Below are 26,118 nucleotides of genomic sequence, written 5' to 3'. Positions count from 1 at the left end.
CTAATCACAACCTCCACAAAAATGCAAGCTCCTACTATGCTTAAACACACTCAGGCCTTACCCTTCCCCACTATAAACGTCAATTTATATTACCCTACCACAAAACAAAAAAACATTTTAATCAGTACTTCCCATCACAGTGCGTGCAGTGTCTTTATACCAAAGGTGTTATCAAAAGTAATACCGCACAAGAGAGACTGGCTTGCTTTCTTTCCTGGTAAATATATAGTTGGTATCCCATTTCAAGTTTCACAACAGAATGACTGGTCCACCCAGCCAGAATGCGGAGAGCAGGTTGAACCAGAAGTGGCATTCCAGCAAGTGTCGTTTCTAAACACCAGTGGGCAAGAACGGACTGCAGGTACGTTTTGCGTCACTCTAGAAGCCTGGGACCATGGGTTTTCAACGCTGAAGTGAAGTGAGTAACATAAAACCAAGAACTGCTTAGTTATCAGAAGTCTACTTCTCTGCTCTCACTTCCACAGATTCTCTAGGTGACAGAAGAAAACTTAAGCAATGTTAAGGTTTTAATCTTTTAGAAGACCTTTACCATATCCGTGCCCCATTATTAAGCTCTAGCAACATTCATTTTAACTGCAGTTTAGTTGTCAATGAATTTTTTTCATTAACTATGCCAAACTGCACACCTGTGTTTTTACTTTACATTAAATTTCCATTAACAAAATGATACGATAACAGCAAGAAAAATATGGCAAATCAACAACAAACTTGGGAAAATTCACAGACACACTACAGACAGTTTTCCAACTTGCTTTTTGAATATTCCTGCACAAAGACATGACTAGCTTCCTGAAAATATAAGCTAGAGTAACATCTGGGCAAGACTCTAACTATTTTCTGTTTCAGTTTTAATGAACAAACTACAGAAATTCCCTAGATATCAACCCTGCAGCTAGCAGATGCAACAAGTGAAATATTTTGCTCCGAACTATCTCAGTGAAAAGTTAAACTGTCTTCTTTTCACGTCCCTACACAATCAAGTATTCTCCCTATTTTTTTTCACGTCACTCAGAAGACTAAGACATCTGCCAGGGACGGAAACAAAACAGAAACTTTCTCATCTCCTTTGATCAAAGCCTCTTTTTGCTGTCAAAAACTACCTACATTTCAAGCTTAATTTATGATCACGTTATTACTTCCTGTGCTGGTCTGCTGCTAACAGGAACAAAAAAAACGATGAGAAATTTTCCAATTCCCATGTTTTAAACACAGCAATGTGTACTGCTGCTTTTTGGCTGACACTCTTTTACAACTTGAAAGAGCAAGGATCCAGTGAAGGACCGAGGCTTCATGTAACCGAGGCAAACTTTTAGTGTCAGATACTACAAAGAGTTAAAATGTTTCATCAACTCTAAGAGTTTCTTATTAGATTAAATGCTGTTTAGATACTGGCCCAGGCTGCCCAGAGCAGCTGTGGCTGCCCCATCCCTGGCAGTGCCAAAGGCCAGGCTGCACGGGGCTGGGGGGAGGGGGAGGGGGCCCTGCCCAGGGCAGGGGGCTGGAGCCAGGTGGGCTTTGAGGTCCCTTCCAACCCAACCCAACCCATCCTATGGTTCCAGTACAAACGTGCACTAGTTATTTTCACATAACGTTCTGTGCAGCTCAAAGTGATGCCCCTCCGTGATCTGTCAGTATTTTTTCTTCCTCAAAATTGATGCCCTTAATCTGATTAACTCCATCAATTTCTGAAACAGTCAAATGCCCGCAGATTAAGTCAAGCCCAGCTTCTAAAGTGTGGAGCAGGTGGGCAGGGAACTCCCAAAATGCTAACAGCAAATCAATCAAAAGGCACAACAAGTTGTTCTTACTAAGCTGAGTGTGTTTAAATAAAATGTATTTTCATCACAGTTTCAGAGCTTCCCCTTAGGAATACTATAGCATAACTGAATAAGATGTTAAGAACTAGATTTTTAAAGATATTTTATGTATTGTTATACTGCAGATGATATGAGAAAATTGTAGCGAACTGCTCAGAATTAAAAGTCAATTTTGCTGACAAATAAGTCAGGAAGAAGAAACCCCGAGTATTTTCATACAGTATTGTCTACATACTGCAAGCTTTCTGACAGATGTGGATGTGGTAGTGCCTTTCCTACAGGAAGCACAGAAGCGTTTCTGAGTTAGGAAAAGTATAAAAGCATAAACACCGGTTGCAATAAGGATGAGGGACTAACAGCTACACAGAAAAACAGATTCCCAACTGCTGCTCAAAAATGGTGATTAAGAATCTCATGAAGTACGAAACCAGCAGAGTACAGAACTACTTACCTACGACAAGTTTTGTAAGACAGATGCACTCAAATGAGTATCAACACCGTAAAATACTGTATTTCAAGGCATACAAGTATGTAATTATAAAAAAGAATCTAACAGCAAGAGAGAATTAACACCCACTTTCAAGAACGTACAAAGTTTAGTGAGTTGTCTCTGGTTGAAAAAAGAAAAGCAGTTTTTAGCATTTACTTCAAGAGGTCACCTATGTTTACTACTCATTCGGACTGGCAAATTACTGACAGAATGTGCCACCACACACTTACCGAGCCCACCCTCCCTTCCAGAGTCACAAAGTGCCTGCCACCTGGGGCTTTACCCAGCCCGCAGAGGCCTGGGCTGTTTAACCCGCGTCTCCAAGCGGTCACAGCCTGACGCCAAGCCTCAAATCTAAGGCTGAAGAAGAAACAGCAATGCTTAAAGAAGAAAAAAAACGGGGGGGGGGGCGGGAGGGGGAACCAAGAAGAGGCAGGCCCACGAGAGCCGTGCGAGGCGCGGGGCGGACGCCGGGCAGCAGGCGAGAGAGGCCCAGCCGCCCGCCCCCCGGTCCCGACAACAGGCCCCGGAAACCCCCTGGCCGCCCTGCCCTGCCCTGCCGTGCCCTGCCCGCCGCCCTCAGCGCCGCGCCCGGGGGCTCGGCCCCTTCCCCACGCCTGGGCCGCGGCCTAAACATGGCGGAAGAGCCGCGCTCCCAGCCGTTGGGCACCGCCGGCGGCCCGCCCCCGAGCCCCGGAGCCGCACTCACCGTCCCGCCGGCGTCGCGTCCGTCCCGTCCCGTCCGGTCCCGTCCAGTCCGTCCCCGTTCCCGTCCCGCCACCGCCTCACGCGCCCCCGCCGCGGCCTGCCGCCATCTTCCTGCCCCCACCAGCGACGGGGGCGGTGCACGCGCGCTACGTCAAGACGCACGGCGGCGCGAGAGGCCGCGGCGACTGCGCATGCGCGGCGGCGCCAGACGTGCCGGAAGACGGGCGCCCCGCCCCCTCGCTCCTTCCCCGCGCGGGTGGAGGCGCCAAGCGGCGCGCGCGCGCGCACTGAGCGGCCGGTGGCCCCGCGCCTCGGGTCACGTGGGGCGGCGGCGGGGCAGGGTCGCGCAGCCATGACGGGACGGCCCCGCCCGGCGCGCGCTCTGCGCCCTGTCTGCAGCGGGGCCGCGCCGCGGCCATCTTACCCCCCGTCACCGCTGCTCCCACCCGAAAGCATTTTTTTTCCTCCTTCCATGCTAGTGTTTATTGAAAAGGCCCTCGTAATAAAACCAGGACACGCATCCAACGTTCACAAAACACGGGACGTTAATTAGAAATGTCTTTTAATTTACACTGAACAGCAATACAAAATTACGGAAGCTGTAAAATTCCACCATCCCGATCGAACGATTAAAAAAGAAACTGACTCTGCCTGTCCCTCAATCTTCCAAGAGTCAGGTCTCCACGAGTCAAGAAGCAGCGTCCCCATCTCTTTTGGAAGTTCACAAAAAAAAAAAAAAGTCACATCTACATTTCTGCCAAAAAGCAGAAACACACAGAACAATCCCAAATCAGGGAGAGGGGCATGGAAGAAACAAATACTTGAGCCACTCAGACTTTTCAGGTTCTTTGGCCCTCACAATACAGGAGTCCTTAACCAAACACACATGGAACAAACCAAGAGGACTAAACTCATCCCTAGTTCGAGAACGTCTGCACGTGCCGGTGCTGGAGTACCCTTTATCCACAACTCCCTTACTCAGTCCGGGAGCTGGATTGGTACAGAGGGCTGAGAAACAACCAAAGCTCTCAGATTTTTCTGCCTTATACGGAAGGGTTGAGCGTTAACCTTAGTACTGGAAGCTGCGTTTAGTCTGAATGTCATCAAGAATCTGCTGTAATTCCTCATCTTCAAATCGGCCCTCCAGGCTGCAAGATAAAAAACGAGGGTTTATTAAAGGTTTTTGAAGTAGTCTCCCCGCTACCCTCTATATTCATTTCAGATACCCATGCAATGCCCTCTCTGTAGGTGAGAGAACTGCATCCTTTCCAGAACTTTCTGCTGAATGATTTCGAATCATTGTATCAAAAAGGCAACCCAGATGCTGGCTTAAACAGACCTCTAAATGAAGCCCACTTAGCCTCATGCTCATCAGCCAGTACAGACTATGAAGAAAGCAAGGGAAGAGCCTCAAGTTGCACCAAGGGAGGTTTAGATGGGACATTTGGAATAATTTCTTCCCAGAAGGGGTGGTTAGGCATTGGAATGGGCTGCCCAGGGAAGTGATGAGGTCTCTTCCCCTGGAGGTATCTAAGAAACGTGGATGTGGCACTCAGGGACATGGTTTAGTGGTAGACTTGGTAGTTACGTGGATGATTGGACTTGATGATCTTATGGGTCTTTTCCAACCTGAAAGATTCTATTATCCTGTGAAATCTTAGCATACAAGGAAGAAAATGCGATTCAGATCAGTGTTTGATTTCCTCCTCTTTCTCAGGCCACGAAGTAACAAATCAAAATATGATACTGGAAGAAGTTTATGTCCCACCTGTACATTACAGAACAGGGAAACTGTTCTTTGCTCCAACAGAAACAAACAAACAAAAAACACATAGCTGAGTGGGCTGAGAGCCACAATTTGAGCCATTGGCTCATTCCAGTAAATTTTATCTCAAGTGCGTTAGGGATACTTAGAAAGTTTGCTTCACTGTCAGATCAATGAATAGGTGAAGAAAGACTGAGACAGAAAGCTTCTCCATCAACAGAGCCATATTGAAAAGAAGGTATCTGTCCGTAGCTACCTTTAGATCACAAGAAAGTATAAAGCAGTCCTTTTGCAATATATAAATGCTCACCTAGGAATCAAAGCTTTGGCTTCCTCAGCTGTCTCAGGGCACAAATTAGCCAAACATGCCAATTCAAATTTATGGAGCTTTTTCTGGAGCAGCAAACTGTAAGGGAAGACAACAACTTGGTGAAATTACAAGACAGAAATATAAAGAGGCATAACACAAACCAAACAGACAACAAAGAACTACCATGCTTATGGCACTGAATTAATTTTTGTTTGTTTGTTTTTGGGGGGGTTGTTTGTTTTTGTTGTTTTGTTGTTGTTGGGTTTTATATTCCAGAAAGAAAGACATTACATAATTTAACAGGAAAAAAAAATCACCACCATGGGAAGCCCCACTTCCCCCAGAATTACACTACAAATAGTCTAGAAAAGCCTCCCATTTACTGAAATCTGCTGTCAGTCTGCTGTCAAAGCAGTTCAGAAGGCAGGACTGAGACCAAGTACAACCCTACATGAAGAATTATGATAAAAGGTCTTACCCTTCCAGAAAGACAAGATTCAGATTTATGAGTCCAAATCAGGAAGCACCACTAAACTGTACTTATACAAAACAACGTCAATATTACATTTCAAATTCACCAACACAGTCTTATATCCTAATTCTTCCACTCACCTACGAACACTGGCAATGGTTTCACGGTTTTTGAAGCGGCTGAAACGCGCTGTGTAATTCAAAGTTTTCATGAAGACTTCAGAAAGCTCCTGCTCATCTTCTGCACTCTCATTCTGTTGCTTACGATGCTCAAGAAGCATGTGCACTTCTGAATTTAGAAGAGTTTCCGCAGTTTCAAATTCTACATTCGAATGAATGAACACCAACATAAAAACAGGTAAAGCATGGATTAAAAAGTCCACTTATGGGAGTTTTATATGTAATTGAGCATTAGAAAATAAGGAAATAACATTGTGCTTCACTGTAATCGTGCAAGCCCTTTTGCCAATGACTGGACATAATTTCTGAAATATATAGGTATGAATATAAATTTAAATTACTCTGTTTTTCATGACTACCCAATGTTGTTTTCGATTACACACTTTACTTTTGCAGCCACAGCCTCCTGGTTTGTCACACTTATGCAAGATGTTTTTTTCACCTACTTTTGGCAGAACTTCAGTAGCGTATGACTCGGTTTAGGCATAAAGTGTTTTGAAATGCATTATTCACAAGTGACACCTACGGTCTTGGAGGACCTCTAAGGAGCTTTTAAGTAAACGGGAACGCTGCTGAACATTTTTAACGAGCCTGAAACATAGATCGACCCACTGAAATTTAGTGCTATCAGAAAACCAGAGGGGGCATCTATCCCAGGGCACCCTTAGCACCCTTTCGTGAGAGCCCCCAGCGGCAGGGCACGGCTCGAAAGGGCCTGGCAACCCCTGTTAAGCACGGAGCGGTGAAGTAACTTGGGCTGACCACGGGCAGGGTGGCGATTTTAGAGTAAAATCATGGGGGGGGGGGGGGGGAAAAAAAAAAAAAACTCTTTCAGAACGACATTCCTACACACACACGCACGCACGCACGCACACCCCTCCCCCTGACATTAAGTAGTAAATACAGCTCTGGGATTTACACAGAATAATTTTCTGAAAAAAAATTATAAAAAGTCACAGCCAGGGGCTCGCCTCCCTCTCGCCTCCCGCCCCCCGCCCCCCGCCCCCCGCCGCCGCCGCCTCCCTCCCGTCCCGTCCCGTCCCGTCCCGTCCCGTCCCGGCGCGGCCCGGCCGGGCGCCCACCCTTGGGGAAGACGAGCTGCGAGGCGTCCTCCTCCACGTCGGCCGTGCGCGGGTCGCCGCCGCCCGCCGCCATCGCCCCGCTCCCGGCAGCGGAAACCCCGCGAGCGGAAGCGGCGCGGCCGCCCCGAGGCCCCGCCGCTGGGAGCCGGGGCGGGGCGGGCCCGGCTGAGGGGGTGGCGAGGCCCGGGAGGAGCGGCGCCCCTCAGCGCCCCGCGGAGCGCAGCGTGCGGTGAGGGTCACCCGGAAATAGGCGGCCTGGCAGAGCTAGGGCTCGGGGCCCGAAATCTCCCGGTGCCTAAAGCAGAGGCGCGAGTGAGCAGGCGTGGGGTGAGCGCTGAAGGAAGCCGCGCTGGTATCTCATGCGAGTGAACGGTCCTTGCGCTCCCGCAGTCGTTCAGGAAATAGCTGGAGAGCTCAGAACTGCGCCGGGCCCGCTGTTAGAAGCGGTGCAGCGGGACGCGTTTGCCCAGAGGAGCACCGAGGCAACAGACGCACCTTCAGCCCCTGACCCCACAGCGCAGCGCAGCCAGGAGCTACGGGCGCCTCTGTTCCGCTTCAGCGACACCAGAAGTGTAGCAACCCATCTCCTTAGGAAAACTACCCACACCAGAATTTCTGTCTAGCTCGGTGTTAAATACACCTGAGTTGGGGAGGAAGGAGAACTGATAGCACGCTTTGGGTGGGAGGTCACCGTCTTCAGACCACCCAGAACTAGACTATAGACCTCGTAAGGTGATAGGGAGGCTGAAAACAGTTATATTTCTCCTGACACTAGTCATGGGAAGACTGCCAACAAAATAACTTACCGAGTAGTACTTTCCTTAGAGAGCTCACATGAAGGCTTAATACTCTTAAAGTAATCATCTTACCAGACCTTACAATGTCATCCTGCGCCCTTAAAGAAAGGCAAAATCAGACTGTTGGAGAATTTATCCTGAAACCACTCCTGTTCTCATGAACTTGCATCCATGCTAGGTGAACTGCGTCTTGCGTGCTGGGAAAAGGAACATGTTAAGTGTAAACTACAGAAATATTTACAGGATCAAATCGTTGAGCTTTAATATTTGCCAACAATATTCAAGCATGGCAGAGAAACTGATAGAAATTTCTTAAGTGGTACAACAAGGACAATAGAACAAAAATATCTCAGGGAACATCTGGCAAATTAGACAATTTCAATTACGTTTACAAGAAAACAAGGAAATCCATGCCAGATTGAGGAAAGAAGCCTTTAAAATCACTTGGAATCCCGACGGCTTCTTGAATAACCCACCTACTCAGAACATAACGATTCTCAGAACAGTAGGTAGCTTGCAGAGGCTTAGGTTATGAATTTCACCTTTGTTTTCCCCCAAGGATCTGGTCTACTTAAGTATATGAAAACTAAACAGCTAAAGGGGCGGTCATGGAAGATAAAGGTTCATTGTCACTGATGTGTTTGGTTACGGTCTCAAGAGTTAGACAAATAAGAACATTCCTGAATGGAACCTGATTCTCCTCCACTCCCCTGGCTTTTTTTTTTTTTTTTTAATTTTAAAAATGCACTTAAAGAAACCCACAGTAAATACTGTTCAGCCTCTGCAACTAACCATGCATAACAGAGCACTAGGCTTTTTTATTTTTAAAAAGCAATGGCTTCTTCCTCACCTACTCTTGCTGCCTGTTTTGACATTTATGAATTAGATTGAAAAATGTGCATAAAAAGTAAGATGCGCTAGATTAAAACAAAGTGAATGACTTTAAGAAGTTTCAGGCATGTTGACCATCCACATCCTAAAAATGAACTGATTAAAAAAAAAAAAAAAAGTTGAACAAATCTTGTTTATCATGAGTGTGCTATTGCATATTCCAGTGCAGAAAGTATTGACTATTGCTGGAGATAGGATATAAGACAGTGGTTTGTTAGATAGACCTACCATGGTAATTTCTTAGTTTCCTCAATTTGAAAACACCCAGTAACAACTAACTAAACAAATACAGCTCTTTACCAATCAAAGCAAAACAAGTTTAGCTAAATATCTCTGTGAGGTAAAATGTAGGAAGAACTTGGAACACAGATGTTCCATTATCAGTTTAACTGTATTCTGTGATCTTTCCTTCTGACTCACCAGCAAAATAAAGCTCATCTTCCTAGCTATTTTTTTAAGCTTTGTAGCCATAATTTTCTATTTAGTGTGACGTGTCAATGCCCCCAACTTTTTTTTTTTTTTAATTAAGAAAGCAGCTTTTGATCTATTAGAAGTGATAAGATTAGGATATTGAAACCTTTATCTCATTGTCATCAATATTTATATTTCTAACGTGCTAGAGGATCAAAATTGTTGTGGAGATAACATCACCTGCTTAGAATGACAGCTGCTATCATAGTCATTGCACAAGATTTACATGTGGTTTTTTTAATGTGTTTTTAAAGTATAGCTATCCAAGTTTACTTTTTCACATAATTTCACCTTATTTTTTACTCCTTTTAATATTATATATAATAATATCATGAATACATCTAATATATAAGGAATACAAAGTTGTATTAATACCCAGTAATAATAATAATATAAGCTTCTGAACGCAAAACTGTCTTTTGCATGATTTGTTTCATTTTTAAATACATATATGATGATATCTAAACATGCTGTCAACTGGTTGTATAATGCATAATTTATGTCAGAATTAATCTGTTAAAAAAAAGTGGCCTCACTGACAACAAAAACAATGATGGGTCAACAATCTGGGTACCCGTCAGTTTGTAGCATTACATACTTGTTTGAAGGAACATGTAACAAAGGTCTTCCAGGCTTTCTGTGTTGAGAGTGATCAGCAAACATATTCACAGCTCATCTTTTCCTGGATTGTGGCAAAAACAGTTCAGGAACTTTTCTGCTCTATGTACCGTAAGTCATTTTGAGAGCAATACTCACAATGCGTAGATCAGTATACATATTAATAGAGTTTATTGAGTCACATGGGAAAGATGGGAGAGTCCTGGCTTTAATTTTTATCTTTGAGCATGGCATTTCTCCATCACAATTAGATAGCTCTTAATATAAGTTTCGTTCCTGCTCCCCCCCCCCATCTAATTTATGTTTGGAATAAAAATACTCAAGTGTTGTTCATTTGAAATATCTTACAGAACTTTCTCCTAACCTTTCCGTAATTTCCTTCTAGAATGAAGCACACACTTGCTTCTGCCTGACCTCATCTTCACAGTGAGCTGCTGAGTGTTACTGCAGTCACAGAAAGAAGCATGTGTACAAGAACCTCTGATGAAAGACACTGGACAAAGATTTGATGTCTGACTGATTAAATGTGACCCCCCCCCCCCCCATGAAGTAAGGAAAAACATATATGCCATTAAAAATATACAAAAATAAGTCACTGTATTCTAGTTAACAAAGAAGCTGAGAGGATATAACTGATAGCATATCTGGGCACACGGCAACCGTGGATGCTAGTTTTATGGTTGACTTCAAAATTTGCAAGTCACCTGGAAATCATGCTAGCTACAGATTCCTTCTTAACCCAGCCCTCATAGTGCATAAGAAATGTATATTTACTAGTATCAGAAGTATAATTAAGGTAAATAAGTTTTTGCATTAACTTAAATCTTCCAAGGTAATATAATTGCTAAGTTTTATGCTTTGGAGTTGCCCTGAAGTCACTAAGTTTCTTGCGCATATTTGAGTCAAAACTATACTCCTTCTTAGGGTATATATTTATTTTTGTTGTTGGTCTTAATCTGTTCTTCACTGTTACCCAGGACTGCATTTCCCAACAACCACAAATGTGAACTATAGGATCTTTAACTACATGTCTGCCATACGACAGAAATGACCGGTAGCCTGAAAATGTATGGAAAAACATTTAAGTCAGAGGTATGTACAAGAAAACATGTGTGTGTCTAAAATCAGTTGATCTTGTCCCAAAGCAGCCATTAAAGTACTTAGTAAGAAACTAGAAATGTTTGTTTTCTTTTTAATTTTATTTTTTATTTTGAAGATCACTTGAGGACAACAACCTGTAAAGTACAGATAATCTTTTTTCACTAGTTCATTTTAAAAGACCAAAACCAAGTCAGATTTAGAAATCCAGGATTTGTAGAATGCTAAAGAATTCAACTTGCGTGTGCTGTATTTATTTCACCATCATGACAATGAACGGAGTTATTGCCAAGTGAACTTTATCTGAGGATACAAAGATTCTTTGCTGTATCATGAATCATGCTATATTAATGAAAATATTTAAATTTTATTTTTAATTTTCCAACTATGTCTCTTTACTTTCTTATAGTGAGCCTGCCGTGATTATTTTTATGCTTCCAGGCAGCTACCATTCAATTTTTTTAGCAATCTCCCTTGTCCTGAATGTATAATAGGATTTGGAGGGAGGCTTGGTATTTGTACAGATAGCATATTATTCAGCTTTCTAGATGAGAAAGATTTCGTCATGTCCTATAAATGCTGTGAGAAACCATACAAAGAGGACAGTACAAATAATCTTTTTCCATTATGATTTATTCTCTACAATACTTCATTAGAGGATAGAGTTCAATTATTTACACTCAGAAGTTATTATATAGGTAGGAGGCAACCAAGTGTAATACAAATAATTGGTCTGACATCTCTGCACTGAAGGTCAAAAGAGGTCTCCTGCTTTAAGGAAATAAATTAACCAAAAATAACCCAAAACAAAACAACATGTAGTTTCCAAAATACAAACAGAAAACAGCACTAATAGTCAGTGAAGATTGCAGATGTTCGTTAGTATACTATGAAAACAAATTATCCTGTGCAAAGGTTAAAATGAACTTATAGATTTCTTACAGATTTTTTCTTATAAATTGTAGATGTGATATTTTGACCATAAAACCTTCCCAAACTGATCTCAGTTGAGATTGACAGTTGAACATAATGAAAAAAAATTTAAGAACCTCACAGTGGAAACATTCCAACACTGACAGACTCCAGTGATCAAAGACATTCTTCTGTATTTACTGTAAAACAAAGACAATTCATACTTGCAGTGAGATTATTTCTCAGCTGTGGTTATCATGAGAATAAGCCCTTCTAGACCAAAAGGCACTTGCTTCTAAGGATGAGATAAATCCAGATCAAACCAGGTGACAATTGCTTTGAGAAGGAGTATTTCTAACATGCTGTCCCAGCAAAGTAACCCCAGAAAAAAATTATTAAATCGCTGGGTTTTGTGGCCTCCATCTTGAGGCCAATCAAAGTACATTTTGTTTCTAGTTCACTTCTTTCATCCTTATGCATAGCTGCCATGTAATGATCTAGAAATGGGATTATTTCCTGAGACCACCTGTCCTTGTCATACATTTTTTCTGAGCTAATTTAACTGTCGACACTTTTTTTTTGACTGATTTTAGAGCTGGACCCTTATGGGACTAAAGCTGAGAGGGCCCGTTTCTTAGGCAGCAGACCAGTGGTTCTGATTTACTAGCTCCTCTCCTCACTGCAGCAAGACAAGAACACAGTACATATTTAGAGGTGTTTTTGTTTTTTTGTGTTTTTTTTTTTTTTTAAACAGACTGAGCAGGGAAATGGAAGTGGGAGAGGATAAGGCTTCCTCAGTCCCAAACCATCCAGCCCGCTTCAAGCTTAAACCAACCAAGTCACTCAATCGTAAAATTCTGTTCTTTAAAAATGACAGCTAACCCTCCCCACCCCACCCCTTAGTCATCCCCTATTCAAATAAAATGAAATCAGGAAAACACTATACACTGCTGAAGACACAGAACAGGGCAAACAGTTGAAAAAGAAACAATAGTTGAGAAGCCCGGCACTAAATGCCTGCATGACCAGTCTCACTGAGCGTGCTCAGGGGTGAAGTTTTAGCACCATTTTTTTTGCTCTTTTTAAACCTTTTAGAAATTAAATTCTAACATAGAACACTTGAACAGTAATGGGTGTAGCCCTATGTATCATACTGTTTGACAGCTGAAAGGTGAATGGTATGTCCAGAGCTGACCCCACCCTCCCCCCTCACTGCAGGGCACCTGGGAGAGTAATTACAAACCACTCAAGTTTGTAACAAGACCGATTTATTCTCAGCAGCAGGAAATCATGAAACAATCCCTTAATCTTCGATTGCTTTTCAACAACATCACAAGGGAAAAGTGGCAACTTAGAAGAATGACCCAGTACAGGAGGAAAGCTGGGTCGATATTGCACAGTTTTCCAGATTAGGACCCCCTCCTTTCCCTCACGTCTCTCCTCCAGCAGCAGAACACGACACCACCACCAGGCAAAACTGCACCATCCTGTTTGCTTCTCTAGGACCTGAAGGAGCAGCAGCATGCAGTTCTGAGCTTTCTACCAGCCCTGTTCCCTGCCACGCCAGGAGAGAATTTCAGGCTTGGAACACCAGCCAATTTAAAAAGTCATCATTACCACATATAAGCAAACTTTAAAGCTATGTGCAGCCAAACAGCCGCTACTCTGCTATGCACTTGTATTTTCCTTTCTCATCATTGCTGACCCTCCGGGAATTTGGAAAAAATTACATTTTGTAGTCCAGTGACCTCGCTGAGAGGGCGTCCCTCAATGAGGCTGCAGAAATAACTGTATAACATACCTTCCTCCTAGAGTACTTCTTGCTGTCCTCAGTGATAGGAGAAGTACAGAGTGCACGTGAGTTCCATACAGTTCGGGTACTATACGTTTTCCTCACTCATTGCCTTGATGTGGTAATGGAAAAGCTGTATAAGATAGCTTACCAACAAAACTACGCAGTTTTATTCCCAAGGCCTGCTATAAACTAGAACGCTGACAATTCTCACAATCAAAAGTCACACTAGAGAAAGTGGCTGTCCTATCAAAAGGAAGGTCCCCGAGACTGTTTTCTTAAATTAAACAAATTTCAGTCACTTGTCTCCCTTGTATGACTACAGTCAATTCTCTGCAACCCCCCCCCCCCATCCCTAATCCAATCAGGCTCTGTTACAAACGTTTCGACACAAAACTTGGTAATAACAGAGCAGACTGTCCAGGGTGCACTCCAGTACCTCGTCCTTCGCATACGCAGCACCACATTTTGCTCTCTTAGAGGCCTAACAGCATTCTATTTCATAGCAGGCTACATTACAAAGCACTGTCTAAAAACCCAGCAAATGGTAAACCAAAAGGAGTTCTAGAGAGTCCAACCTACGGTGGAATCTGAGAATTAAAGCCTTCTAGGGTTTATTTAAATATTGGATTCATCTGCAATACCATCCAGAGGTTTTTTCACATCTTTAACTGTTTTCTGTCCGTGAGGATGGGGTGCTATCCAGATGTTCAACCCTCCCCATATGATGTATGGGGACTGCAATCAGCTCTTGGTACACAACAGATACCAGAGGTTAAAAAAAATTAAAAAGAACCTAAAAAATGTTTTGTTGGACTCCGTTGCCCAGGCTGCCAGGGGAATGCTCCTACTTGATCTGGGGGGTTCCATAACCAACAGCTCGAGGTTCTGGAGTGTCGGTCACGCACAAGAACAGACCAGTCTCAAGCGGCACTTTCACTCCGAGAGGTCTTCCGCACCTCACAACAGTTCATAGGCATGGAGCCCCGATCCAACTGAACCCCCGCGCGGAGGGAAGGCTGAGATAAGGCTTGGGCCCCAGAAGTTCTGTCATGCTCTCATCTTCCCCCCAGGTCAGCTGGAAGGCAGACTTGGCAACGGAAGCTAGCATCATAAAATGGTGCAGTAATAGAAGTAACTGGACCAGGAAGAGGAGGCATCCGCCCCAATGATGTCGTAGCCGTTGGCAGCAACAGGGGGGTGGGACTGGTCATGCAGCCGTGTGTCAGGAGTAATGATTGTAGAGGGGGGGGGCATGAAGAGTGCCGTTCTGGAAACAATGCTGACGGGAGGCCATGTATTCCGCGTAACTGATTGTCACCTTCTCACTGCGGTACCTGTGGACACAGCAGCAGAAAGAACACGAACCGTAAGCAGACCGCGCAGTTTGGGCTAGGCAAAAACCATTGATCCGACATCACCTTTTGGATCACAGCTAACAATGGCAAAGAGGCCCCCACTGACTTCAAAAGGTACTTCGTTTGCCATCGCCTCATGTGAGAGTTTGGTTAAATAAACTTTGAAGCTTGATCTAGCTTCGGTGTCACAAAAGTTGAGCCCTATTCAAGGCAATCATAATTAAGAGGACTCCTGAAGTGGCATATGGGAAACAATTGATTAATTTGTATTCTTTTTAGCTACTTCCTGTGGAACGGGGAGGAAAAAAAAAGGACATGAGTTGCTGGAAGCAGAAAACTCAACATTTCAGGAGACTAAATAACCAGTATTTAAGTACTATTTGCTTTCCAGATCTTCATACTTGAAAGGCTGGTGAAAGCAGATGACACAGAGTTGGGTAAGGGGAGGTTTGTTATAGCATACGTGTGACTTAGACCGTGTTATAGAATCAGAATTCACAAACTGTGAAGTCCCTTCTGAGAGACCAGAGATTCCCAGAGGTGCTTATAAGCATACTACACAAGAGGTAACTTCAAAGTGGCTGTGAAATGCACTAAGTCTGTATTACACCTGATTTTAATGAAAACTTTTCTCCAGAGGTAGGGAACAACCTGATAAATTAGGGTGTTTCTATACATTTTATTTTTATTTTTTAAACTAACATAAAGGGAATTGAAACCAATGGGATAGATAGCTAGGGGCATAGAAAAGCAAATTCTGAAAAGCAGCCATATTTGAGTATGGCTTGGATTTAAGACAGCTGTCGCCACGATCCATAGATCAGCACACTGAGAAAAGGAAGCCCATTTTAAACATACAGAAAAATAAGCCATTTAAACTTTCAAGTGTTCTGCTTCGTTTGATCTTTCACGTGGATGATTATATTACAAGACGGTTACACTTCTCTTAGAAAATGCTCACTTCGATCCTGCACGGACTGAACACATTACCTGCCTAACACATGGAATTTATGATTTTGTCGTTCAGCCTATGCCTAGCACGTTGACAGGAGCATGAAGACACACACCAAGCACAAATACCTTAAATTACCCACAAAACACTATAAAATAAAAGACAACAAATACATCACCTTACCTGGTGAGCTTAATCGTTTTCCTAAAATCATTGGTAATGGGAGCCTTAAAGCCACCTTTCCTGAGTAAGGAGTCTATGGTCTGGATCTGATCCCAGTCTATTGAAAAATAAAAGCAAGGGATGATTTTCAGCATAAAAACGATGTTTCAAGAAGAGAGGAGATGCATTAAAAGGCCTTTAGAGAAGCAAACTATACAGGAAACTGAGCTTTAGAGATACCAGTGCTGAACTGGACATACATGGCCTTTTGCATGCACACTGCCTGCACATGCTAACCCCTTTTAGCTCATACTGAAACTGCAGTGGTCTATAAAACAGAAATTCCATTTTCCGTTTGACCTCTCTTCTTACAAAGGTCCGTGCATTGCTTTTGTTGCAGGGACCCCAAACCGTTTTATCATGTGCCACTCAGTTTTAGCTCTTTAAGTCTCAAAATAAGGTAATACTTAGCTTTACATAGACAAATTGGGATCAGCCTGATGCTCTAGTGATAGCACAGTGCACTGCTATGTGAGAGATCAGAGTTAAAATTCCTACCTTAGTCTTTTGCCCCAGAGCCAGGAGGATGCGACCACTCCACTCTGCTAGGTGGAGGAAAGGAGGCAATATTTTGAGAAGTTACCATGGTGACCGCTACTATATTTGAATGGGAAGTGTGCTCCAGAGGGGCCCTGTTTCCTGCCCTCATCTGGAGGATGCTACTTTAGCAACAATGAGGAGGAAAGGGACTCTCCTGTTGGTGCTGTGCAGCCTGCAGTTATCCTAGTTGGTGGGAGAAACATAGAAGAGGAAAGATGCAATGCTAAATGAAGCTGGAAGATCCATAGTTTGAGATCCTCTATTTCTTAAGCCCTAAAACATTTTTTACACTAAGATACAGCTGTGCACAGATGTGGGATGAGAGACAGGCCAGATGAAGACCCAGCAGCAGCTGTATCAGGTGTCAGTTATCCAGATTAAGTCTGGTGGATCCATGGCACTACTATGAGGAAAGCATTACAATCCAAACCCAAAATCCACAGATTTATGTTACCCAATTCTGTGACACAACATACTGACGTGGTTAGCTGTCATCTCAAACCCACCTTGTTCCTTAGCAACCTCAGGTAAATATGTGGCTGTGCGTTTGACACCTTTCTCATTGATGAACTCTATTCTGATCCCATGGATCCCAACCTATAGATGGAAATGAACAGCCAAATAAGAGGCGTTTGCTATGACTACGTTCATGATTGATTTGTCATTCCCGCAACACTGTGTACTTCTCTATCACTGACCACTTTGCCTTTCGCCTGGATGAAAGACATTCTCTTCCCACTCTGTCCTGGCCAGACAGGTCTCACAAGCAGCAGCATAAAGGAACCTCTGCCGCCTTTCTCAGACAGTCTCCCTGCCACTTCTCCTGACGTATGTCTTGTTAGAAGTCTGACATTTTCCATCTCTTATGCTGGTCCAGCAAGACAAGGATCCCTAAACAAGAGTCACGCCTAACTTAGCCCAACCACAAAGACTACTAAATCTTCTTTGAACTAAGTACGCCTCTGTGTACGATGTCCTAAAATTATCTATCTTAGGTCTTAACTACTTTTTACTCCCAGTTTGTATGTACAGTGTCAAAACACTTCCCAGGTTTTTACATACACACATCTAAACCTATCTCCTATTGGGCCAAATCCATTAAACACTTTGTCTCATTGACAAGATCCCCCCCAACCAAAACCATACTGTTAGCCCATCGCCTTCCTCTCTTCTGGTTTCCCAGCCCCGTTTTTTCTATTCCCAGCTTGACTACCCCTACCCCCTGGTAACGAAGGAGACACATCACTATGTACTAACCCGAACCCAAACGGAACGAGTGATGCAGAGTTCCAAATGCACCTGTTCTCACCTCCCAGTCCAGGTAGTCACTGGCATCCTCAAAGTTAGTGAGGAGGGAGACAGAGCAGAAGAGTTTGGGCAGCTCCTCGCGGGTCAGGGGTGGAAATCGGCTGTCCTTAAGTGCACTAGGGGAAGAGAAGATATATTGCCTGATACAAGTGCCCGATGAAACTCTCAGATGCTCAGTTATTCCCTTGTTGATTATGCCTCCATTAAAAGTTTTTATATTTGCTACTGCAGAGAAAGTGATTTTCATCTACTCCTGATCTAGTGAACTGTAACATGCAAACAGTTGTACAAGCTTCCTGACACTGCCCTCCAGTTACTGCAGCTGGAGAGCAGTTACGTGCTACATAAGATGTCAACACTGTTAGGACGCAAGACAGACTCAACATTAGCTTTAAAACATCAACCAAATTCACTCGTCACAAATACGTCCTGCTAAATCCCACCATATTGCCTCACCCTGTCATACAATTCTCGTGTTTATTTTACCGTGAAGCATATTAAATTTAACTATGTCAGTCCAATAAAATATCTTTATCTTGAACCCTTACAGATCCTCAGCAAATTAAAGTAAGTTCAGATTTATTTCATTTTCAACACAGTTACCTGGTTAATGTGTATTCCCTGAGTCCTGAGTGAAGATTCATGGCTGAAAAGGTCCCGATGCAGCCACGAAGCCGCTTGTCTCGCCCCGTCTTCCACGTCACAAAGAGTGGACTGAAAAGGCAAAAAAAGAGAAATGTTGCAGTCTCTAGAGATATTTCTTGGTTAAGGAGAGACCAATAAGGTCTAAGAGAGCAGGTATGCACGCACTTGCTTTCTCTCCAATAAACCCTAACAGGCACTTCTTTGCACCTGCCATCTAACAGTAATAAAAAACCACACACTCCCAAATGTTAATAAACAGCATTCCTCCTCACACCTTTTCAGCGTAGTTCCTTCTCTCCACCAGTACTCTGCAATGTCTCCAGCAGCTCCCTCCTTGCCAGACCGCGCTGTTTTCTGAGGAGTAATACAGTTATCTGACCCTACTCATCACCTCTGTGAATCGTGACCTCACTCAGCAGCGTCTGATAGCTTATATGACAATTGAAATTAATACAGCCAAAAAAGATTCCTTATTTATAGTACTTTGGAACCTGAAAGACCCCCCCAAGCATTCTACAAACCATCTATTATTCAGGTTTGCAATAAAAGTTGTGTATTTTTTTTTCTTCTTCTAAATGGGTAAAAAGCAAGCCTGTTTTTTTACCCTGTTATTTCCGTGAGGATCCAACTTCTGGGTCCATCCCTAGCACTCAGCTCATGTTCACATCTCCTTTTGCTTACCCTACATTTGATTTACATTTCCACACATTCTCTCCTGTTGAACACATATCCAAATCACTATACCCTTCCTACTTAAACATCACACAGATTGGCATTTTCTGATCTATCATAAATCTACAGGCATAACACTAGATTCTCAAATTCAGCAGGCTGATTTCAGTCTGTTAAGCCAAAAGTCATGATTAAGTCCCAAGAAAACACGAGGCTCAGAAAAACAGTATTCAAAAGAGCTCTGTGGAGAGATGACCAGGTGAAGAAGATAGCGAATATTAAAGGCAGAAAGTTCATTTTTAAAAAAGTGAGTGAAATTGCAAACAGCTGCGGAGAAAAACAGTAAAGAAAAGACAATGGTGGCTGCAGCTCCACAAAAAATGTCTGAACATCTGGAAAATTGTGCAAGGCAACTGCTGATGCTGATCTAATTATAAAAACAGGGTAATTGATCTTACTTTTTTGGATTACAGAGTACTGAATGAAAGAAGCAGTCACTTTGAACCCAGGCATAAATGAGAAAGTTGGTCATTATCAATTCCAAACATCAGTCTGTGGATTTCTATGGAACTTTAAGAGATAAGTAATATGATAGAAAACACACAGCGTTAAGAAAATCATGTTCTGAAATTAAATACTGGCAAAAGTTCTAAAACATGAAGACAGAAGGACTGATTCTACATCAGAGCATAGGCAATCACTTTCCTCAAATTCTTGAAGCTTGTGTAAGCAATGCATTTTTGCAGCAAACATTAACAACAACACTAAGACGTTCTATACAGACAGCAAAACCAGCACGGAGAACGGATGGCTCCTCAAACACAGGCAACAGAGCTTCTTATGCCTACGTCATCAGAACATTACCGGCACTGCAGTGACAAAGCAATGCCCAGTGATGTTCCCCAGAGCTACAATGGAATTACAAGACTGGATCACCGCATAAATCCAGCACTCAGGATCTAGTTGCCAGCTGTGACCAATGGCAGCAGTGCTACCCAAAATAGCAACCAGTCTGTCAGTGGTAATTGTGCAGCACTTTGCGCACAGAGGAAGTGGAAACATTCTTCAGCAACTATCAGCCACCTTACGGCTCCTTGACCAAGCCAGAGGATTTACTGTCCTAGTTTTCCAACACCGCTTCAAGGCACTTTCAGGATATCATCCCTTTACATTTTCATCTAGCTACCATATGTTGAAAGAGAAAACAGAAACAGAGCGTATGAAAACACATTGGAAAGCTTACCAAAAAAAGATACTAAACTTACAAAGGAGATTTCTGAGAAGCATTACTGTCACAAGCTCAGTGAAAAAATAGCTTAATCTAATTAAAGTTTTGGAACCGTTACTTTGCCCACATAGAAAAGGGAAGGGAGAAAATGAAAAGCACTACTGATAGAATACAAATCTAGGTAAGTTCCTTCTCTTCTTGGATTCATCTTACAGGTTCACATTTCCAATTCACCTCTTTCCCCTTACAAAAAAAAAAGTTTCCACTGAGCTGTGACACAGCTTTCTGCATCTATAATAGAAGAGATATTACCAGAAAGGACAGGATAATTGCATTCAGAAGGCTGTCATATTTTAAAAGATCTCATTTGTAACATTTTTGAATGTGGTCATAACAACTGAGGCATAAAAAAGGTATAAAATTTCATACAAGTACATAAAAATTCACTATTAAAGTTTTTCACTGTAGAAGAGATGTTACTTCTTTATCTCAGGCATAAATTCACTTAGCAAATTACAAGTCCAGCTGACAATAGGGCAATTGTTCCGTAGACCCTCCCAGAAAAGTGCATTTCCCTTATGCTTTAAGACAAGTCACAATAACCTTTTGCCCACATTCACCCAAGACCACTTTCCAATACTCTGCAGTTATAACCCAAAGAGATGATGGCAACCACTTCCCTCCAGCCACGACATCCTACCTGTGTCTGATTACAGCTTGCATGGCTGAGCATAGGCGAGCTTCAGCAACTAAAAACCAGCTTCTCCAGCTGCAACTACAAGGGGCATTTAAAGTTGCAAAACACGGTTTGTTCAAACCAGCACTTGCTTATACTAGGGAAAAAAACTGTTACGGTACAGATTGTACAGGGCAAGTGTTTGTTGTCTTGCATGGCAATTAGAAACTTGCACGGTACAGTTTTAGTATCAGTCTGTAATACCTGCTATTGAATAAAACCCACCAGACCGCTGTACTAAAACGGCAGAAGTAACCAGTTAACTATCTGCATGTCATGCGGCTTCAAGATTGTCATTTTTTCAGTCATGTGAGTAGCAAAGGTACTATTTTCTTCAATTACCAAGTTAATTTAGGCGTAACTCAGAATCTTGCCACTTCTACGCTGATCTGTGAACCTCGCTGTTCAGGCATAGGTGAGGCCCTGCGCTCTGCAGGCACCTGTCAGCCCCACAATTATCATCACGACTGCCATCCACATGCACATCCTCTCACGCTGGTAATTGGAATTCACGGTGCTTTTCAAGCCATAGCCCTGTAGCTTTTACATTATCACGCTGTTTATGCGGGATCCTGACCATCACTACTACTATCTTTAGGGTTTAGCAACAACTGAAAAAATATGCTATCTGAGAATTAGGTCAGGAGAAGCCTGCGAATCTTTCTATTCCTTCCAGCAACTGTCTCTCTGTCCCTCCTGAGAGACTTCTGGTATATATCTGTTTTGTTCAAGCATCTCTTACGTCGACATTTGCAACGTTACAAAGGACAACAGTACAAATTATCTATGTATTTTCACTTTGCTTACTCTCACACGTGATAACATTTGGCTTGAAGTTCATTACCTTACCAGCCCAAGGGTGACAAATCATCCCTGCGCACTGCTCTACCTGGGAGCAAACCCACGCCTTTCCCTGGGGTACAAGCAGCTACGCGCTACGACCAACAGCACGGATGCCAAAACAAGAAAATTCAGGCAGGCGTTTGACCAGATGGGGAAGAAAAAGGAGGAGCTGGTCTTGCTTTGGAATGATGACCTAAAAGACTTTTTTTTTTTTAAATTATCAGCGCAGAAATGCCCAACGAACAGTTTTTAACTTTTCAAATTCGGACACACAATTCAACCAACCAACGTTCCTGAAATAGGGCCTTTTTTGAACCTAGTCAACAGAAACAGCAACAAAATCCTGCTAGACATTTGATTTGATGCCAAAATAACGAAGCCATATGAGAATAATCTCCCTTACTGACTAAAGAACAAAAAAAAACCCTTTGCATTTCAAGCAACCAAATAATAAAGTAATGCATTATGTTCTAAAAGGAGCATGATGAGTTTAGGCCTGAGAAGCATCGGTAGAAATATTTCAGCCTAGGGCGTCCCCGGAACTATTCTACGTTCCAATCCAGGGCATGTTTCCATTCACTTGTATTTACAACTTTAAACAGCTTAGCCTGCAGCAGCATTCAGAACATGAATCTATAATCCTGCCAGGATAATAACCGATACACAACCTACATCCCACTGGTTCTACGCTGACAGCCGGCAAGGTGGGGAAACATTCAATAAAAGGAAAAAGTCCTTGACCTCTTTAAGCCATTACTCCTTTACATCCATTTAAAATTCATGAATTTAAATTAAAGACAGAAACAACTTTGTATTTTATGTGTTGTTCTGGAGGTGGTCCCTAGAGGAGCGTCAGGTCTGTCTGTCTTCGATCTTCCCCATACAACCCTTCCACCACACATTTTAACAACGTTAACATTTCCACACGTACACATTCAACTTTCAGACAAACATTGGCTGGCTAAATCTCACTCGGCAAGATGTCAGGTAACATTTCCTGAAATCCTGCTTCTCACTTCTTTTCATACACGCCTCCTTTCTCAATCTCGGTATCGTCCTTGAAAGCCAACTCTCTGTTTCTCCCCGTATAGTCCAGCTAGCACTATCTCCAAAACAGTCATGTTTTCAGTTCAACTCCTTGCAAGTGTTTGGTTCCCTTCCCTGGTAAATCCATTAACTTGGGCAACCCAACACCCTGGGGCGTCCTTGCCCAATTCTCACTAGCTCAGCTGTCGTTTCAGGATCAGCCAGGAACTTGCTTCAACTTCTTACTTTAACCCCTTCCCACTTTGCTAGCAGAAGAACGTCTCTTCCCTTGTCCCGTTAACAAACCAGTGCCCAACTTAAGAGGCAGAATCCTCTTCAAATCAATCGTTTTGTTCTGTTGTTTTCTGAGAACTGTCTGATTTCAGTTTCTTGTCTGTTCTTTTAGTACACTTTTACGAAAGGCATGGTGCAGTTAATTATTTGCAGAGTGAGGAGTCTGTTGCAAAGCAGAGAGCCAACTTTTGCAGAGCATTATCATGAAGCAGGTTTGTGCTCCCCGACAAAAGCATGGACTGTCTCATGCAACACACTAGACCACGAGCTGAAGAAGCACCACACTTCCTCATACGTTTGCTTAGCTCTCCTTCTGTAGAGCGGTGTTCCCACTTGAACACTGCTCTTCAGAGCTCCACTCATCTCCAAGAAACGTAACAGAGCGTTTTTGCTCTTTCGTGCACTCACAGGTATCCTTTTTGTTTCTGGTAGACCAAGCAGAAGAACATCCCCTTCCTCCTCCCCTTCCCCTTCCTTCTTCTACAGGAAAACTCCCTGCCAGTTTTCCTGTTCCCCAGTGGAAACCCTTCTCCCCCCACCGCTGCCCCTAACCAAAGCAGAGCTCTGGGTGCTGGTTTCTCTGCTTTCCCCCAGAGATGGATTTACTCACTAGGGGTCATTGGTAAATCGAGGAAGTCGTGGCTGAGGGAAACCGTAGAGATGACAGTAGAGTACATCAAAGCAGTAGCAGCACATCTCCGCTGTCACCACCAGGTTCTTGGTGCTGTTGGCAGTTCCATTGGGCCGAGTAAGTGGGCTCAGAGCTCCTGAAGTGGGATTCATTCGAGTAATTGGGGAATTTCCCGGGCCCAAAGTCAAGTCAGATACGTTCTCCCTTCCATTGTTCGCGTCTGTATGCTGGTGGTTCTGAAGAGGACCTGAACTGGAGCCCGGTACCGTCGTGGCCTGATTCCCATGACTGTGCGTTCCACTCCCAGACAATTTGGGCTTCTTTACCCCACAACAGCCAGCTGCCAGCTTGGGCTCAAGTGGAGGAACACAGCGTCTTTTTCCCATCCTGCTTCAAAACTTGCTTCCTGGAGCACTGCAGAACCCTGGCAAGGAGGAAAAAAACAAACAAACAAAAAAACCAATACACAGAACAGTTACAGGTGAAAAAACAGCAGCTACTTCCTTGCTTCTGCGAAGTTGCTGGGTTTGTTGCAAGAAAGAGAGGAAGAAAGCCTTTGCAACATGCAGCTTTTTTGCAACGTGCCTCTAAGACAGAACAAAAATCAATCCAGCGAGCACAATGTGTGCTTTTACACATAAATTGAAAGCGTGCATACACAACCTCAAATCATGCTTCTAAAGTTATCAGTACAGCTTACTAAACACTTTGAAAATAGGCACCTCATCAAACACACACACCCCACCAACAAAACAAACCATGACCAGCCTTCCCGTAAAGGAAAGGAAACCAGGGAAAAAGCGAAGAAAAAAATATTTTGGACTATAGATATGGACTATAGATATATCCCGTTCAACACTTCCTGAGAACACTTGCTCCCCCTTGGCTAACAGCTGCACCAACGACAACAACTATTTAACCATCGCCACTGCACCTCCCTTCCTTGTCCCCAGCAGAAGGGTAACAACAGCAGCTCTGGGTTGCACCTTTGGGCTTGGTGCTGCCCTTGCTGTAGATCTGGCCCAAGCAACACCCAACGAGAAGCTACGAGCATTGAAGCGCTGCTTTGTGAACAGCTGGGCATTGCCCAGAGCCCAGGAGCAGAACCTGCACGTACTTCTGTCAGTCAGTAAACCGACAGTGCCCGACAGCGCCCAGGCAGAGGCGCGCTGCCCAGGTATGCAGGAGAGGAAGGGCTGAGGACCAAGCGGGGCTGGGAAGGAGGGAAGTGGTGACAGCAGGAAGCAGATACGTGAATAAAACAAAGCAGCACCGTGTTTTGCCTGCAAAGCAGAGAATGCTACTTCATACATCACAGAAAGGGGTGGGAGGACGCAGGGAGGAAGGCGTGTGCACACAAAAACCCGTGAGGGCAGACAAGGACCGCATGGCAGGGCTAGGAGCTGAAGTGCCATGCCGCCGCCACCGCGAGCTCTGCGCGCACGGGGACAAAACCAACCCCGCCCGCCGGCAGGGCTGCGAGCACAACGCCCCCGCCACGGGGCGCCCCGCGAGCAGCTGGGGGGCCGGCTCCCGGCACCAGGCCACCGCCTCGCCCCCAGGCCGCCTCCGGTACCTGACGGGCCGGGGAGCCCAGAGCACAGCCCCGGGGCAGGGGCGCAGCCCCGCCACACGCACACGCACCCGCACACCCCCCCACACCCGCACACCGCCCCCCGGCTCGGCGCCGCCCTCCCGCCGGGCCCGCTGCGGGCTGCCCCGCGGGGCGCCCCCGGGAGCCGGGCCCCAGCGCCCCAGCACCGCGCGGCCTCGGCGGGGCCCAGCCCGGAGCCGGGGGGGGGGCGCGCCGCGGGCACCGCTCCCCGCGCGGCCCCGCGCCCGGTGCCTCCTCCCCGGCCCCCCCTCAGCCCCCCGGCCCCGCCGCTCGCCCACCTCCTGCCCCCGCCCGGCCGCCGCCCGTGGGCCGCCTCAGCCCAGCCGCCGCCGCCCCGCCGCCGCCGGCCGCCGCCGCCTCAGGGCGCCGCGTGCCCGGCGGGGCCGCGGGCCGGCAGCGAGGGGAGCGGGGCGCGGGGCCGAGGGCAGGTCCGCCGCGATCCCGGCAGCCTCCTGCCGCCCGCCCGGCCGCGGGAATGGGCATAGTCCGCCCGCCTCCCGTCGGCCCCGCCGCGGGCAGCGGGGGCGCTCTTTCCCCCGCGCGGAACCATAGAGGCGGGCCGCTTCCGCTCCGGCCCGGCGGGGGGGCGGGGCTCCCGCCGCGGCACGTGACGGGCCGAAAGGCG

At 44.8% G+C, this 26,118-nt stretch overlaps 3 protein-coding genes and 1 long non-coding RNA gene across 5 annotated transcripts in view; 1 reads left to right on the top strand and 3 right to left on the bottom strand.

Annotated features, from left to right (window-relative positions):
- WDR33 (WD repeat domain 33) overlaps nucleotides 1-3,213 on the bottom strand; it is a 68,224-nt gene extending 65,011 nt beyond the window's left edge. The window contains exon 1 of the transcript XR_010833654.1: nucleotides 3,038-3,213. The gene's annotated coding sequence lies outside the window, so the exon portion shown is untranslated. The remainder of the gene's footprint in view (nucleotides 1-3,037) is intronic.
- A 368-nt stretch (nucleotides 3,214-3,581) lies between these two features.
- Nucleotides 3,582-7,066, bottom strand: POLR2D (RNA polymerase II subunit D). Its single transcript, XM_048063208.2, has 4 exons — nucleotides 6,845-7,066; nucleotides 5,724-5,904; nucleotides 5,112-5,207; nucleotides 3,582-4,184 (listed from the first exon to the last, which is right to left on the bottom strand). Exons 1-4 carry the CDS (start codon nucleotides 6,915-6,917, stop codon nucleotides 4,106-4,108), a joined length of 429 nt encoding a protein of 142 aa, XP_047919165.1. The 5' UTR covers nucleotides 6,918-7,066; the 3' UTR covers nucleotides 3,582-4,105.
- A 190-nt stretch (nucleotides 7,067-7,256) lies between these two features.
- Nucleotides 7,257-11,050, top strand: LOC106040275 (uncharacterized). Its single transcript, XR_010833664.1, has 3 exons — nucleotides 7,257-8,146; nucleotides 10,007-10,170; nucleotides 10,599-11,050. It is a non-coding gene; the product is annotated as an uncharacterized lncRNA (long non-coding RNA).
- A 284-nt stretch (nucleotides 11,051-11,334) lies between these two features.
- Nucleotides 11,335-26,012, bottom strand: AMMECR1L (AMMECR1 like). Of its 2 annotated transcripts, XM_067002659.1 has the most exons (7): nucleotides 25,772-26,010; nucleotides 23,858-24,302; nucleotides 18,407-18,517; nucleotides 17,805-17,919; nucleotides 17,002-17,092; nucleotides 15,917-16,013; nucleotides 11,335-14,760 (listed from the first exon to the last, which is right to left on the bottom strand). In XM_067002659.1, exons 2-7 carry the CDS (start codon nucleotides 24,262-24,264, stop codon nucleotides 14,649-14,651), a joined length of 933 nt encoding a protein of 310 aa, XP_066858760.1. In that variant the 5' UTR covers nucleotides 24,265-24,302; nucleotides 25,772-26,010; the 3' UTR covers nucleotides 11,335-14,648. The 2 variants fall into 2 exon arrangements, 1 of the variants encoding a protein (XP_066858760.1); XR_010833655.1 differs by lacking the exon at nucleotides 11,335-14,760 and having other exon boundaries at nucleotides 16,454-17,092; nucleotides 25,772-26,012.
- Nucleotides 26,013-26,118: the final 106 nt, after the last annotated feature.

Source organism: Anser cygnoides, chromosome 9 (genome assembly GCF_040182565.1).
Source record: "Anser cygnoides isolate HZ-2024a breed goose chromosome 9, Taihu_goose_T2T_genome, whole genome shotgun sequence".
Taxonomy (NCBI): domain Eukaryota; kingdom Metazoa; phylum Chordata; class Aves; order Anseriformes; family Anatidae; genus Anser; species Anser cygnoides.
Note: the sequence above shows the minus strand (reverse complement) of the source record. Positions and strands in the feature narration are given on the sequence as shown.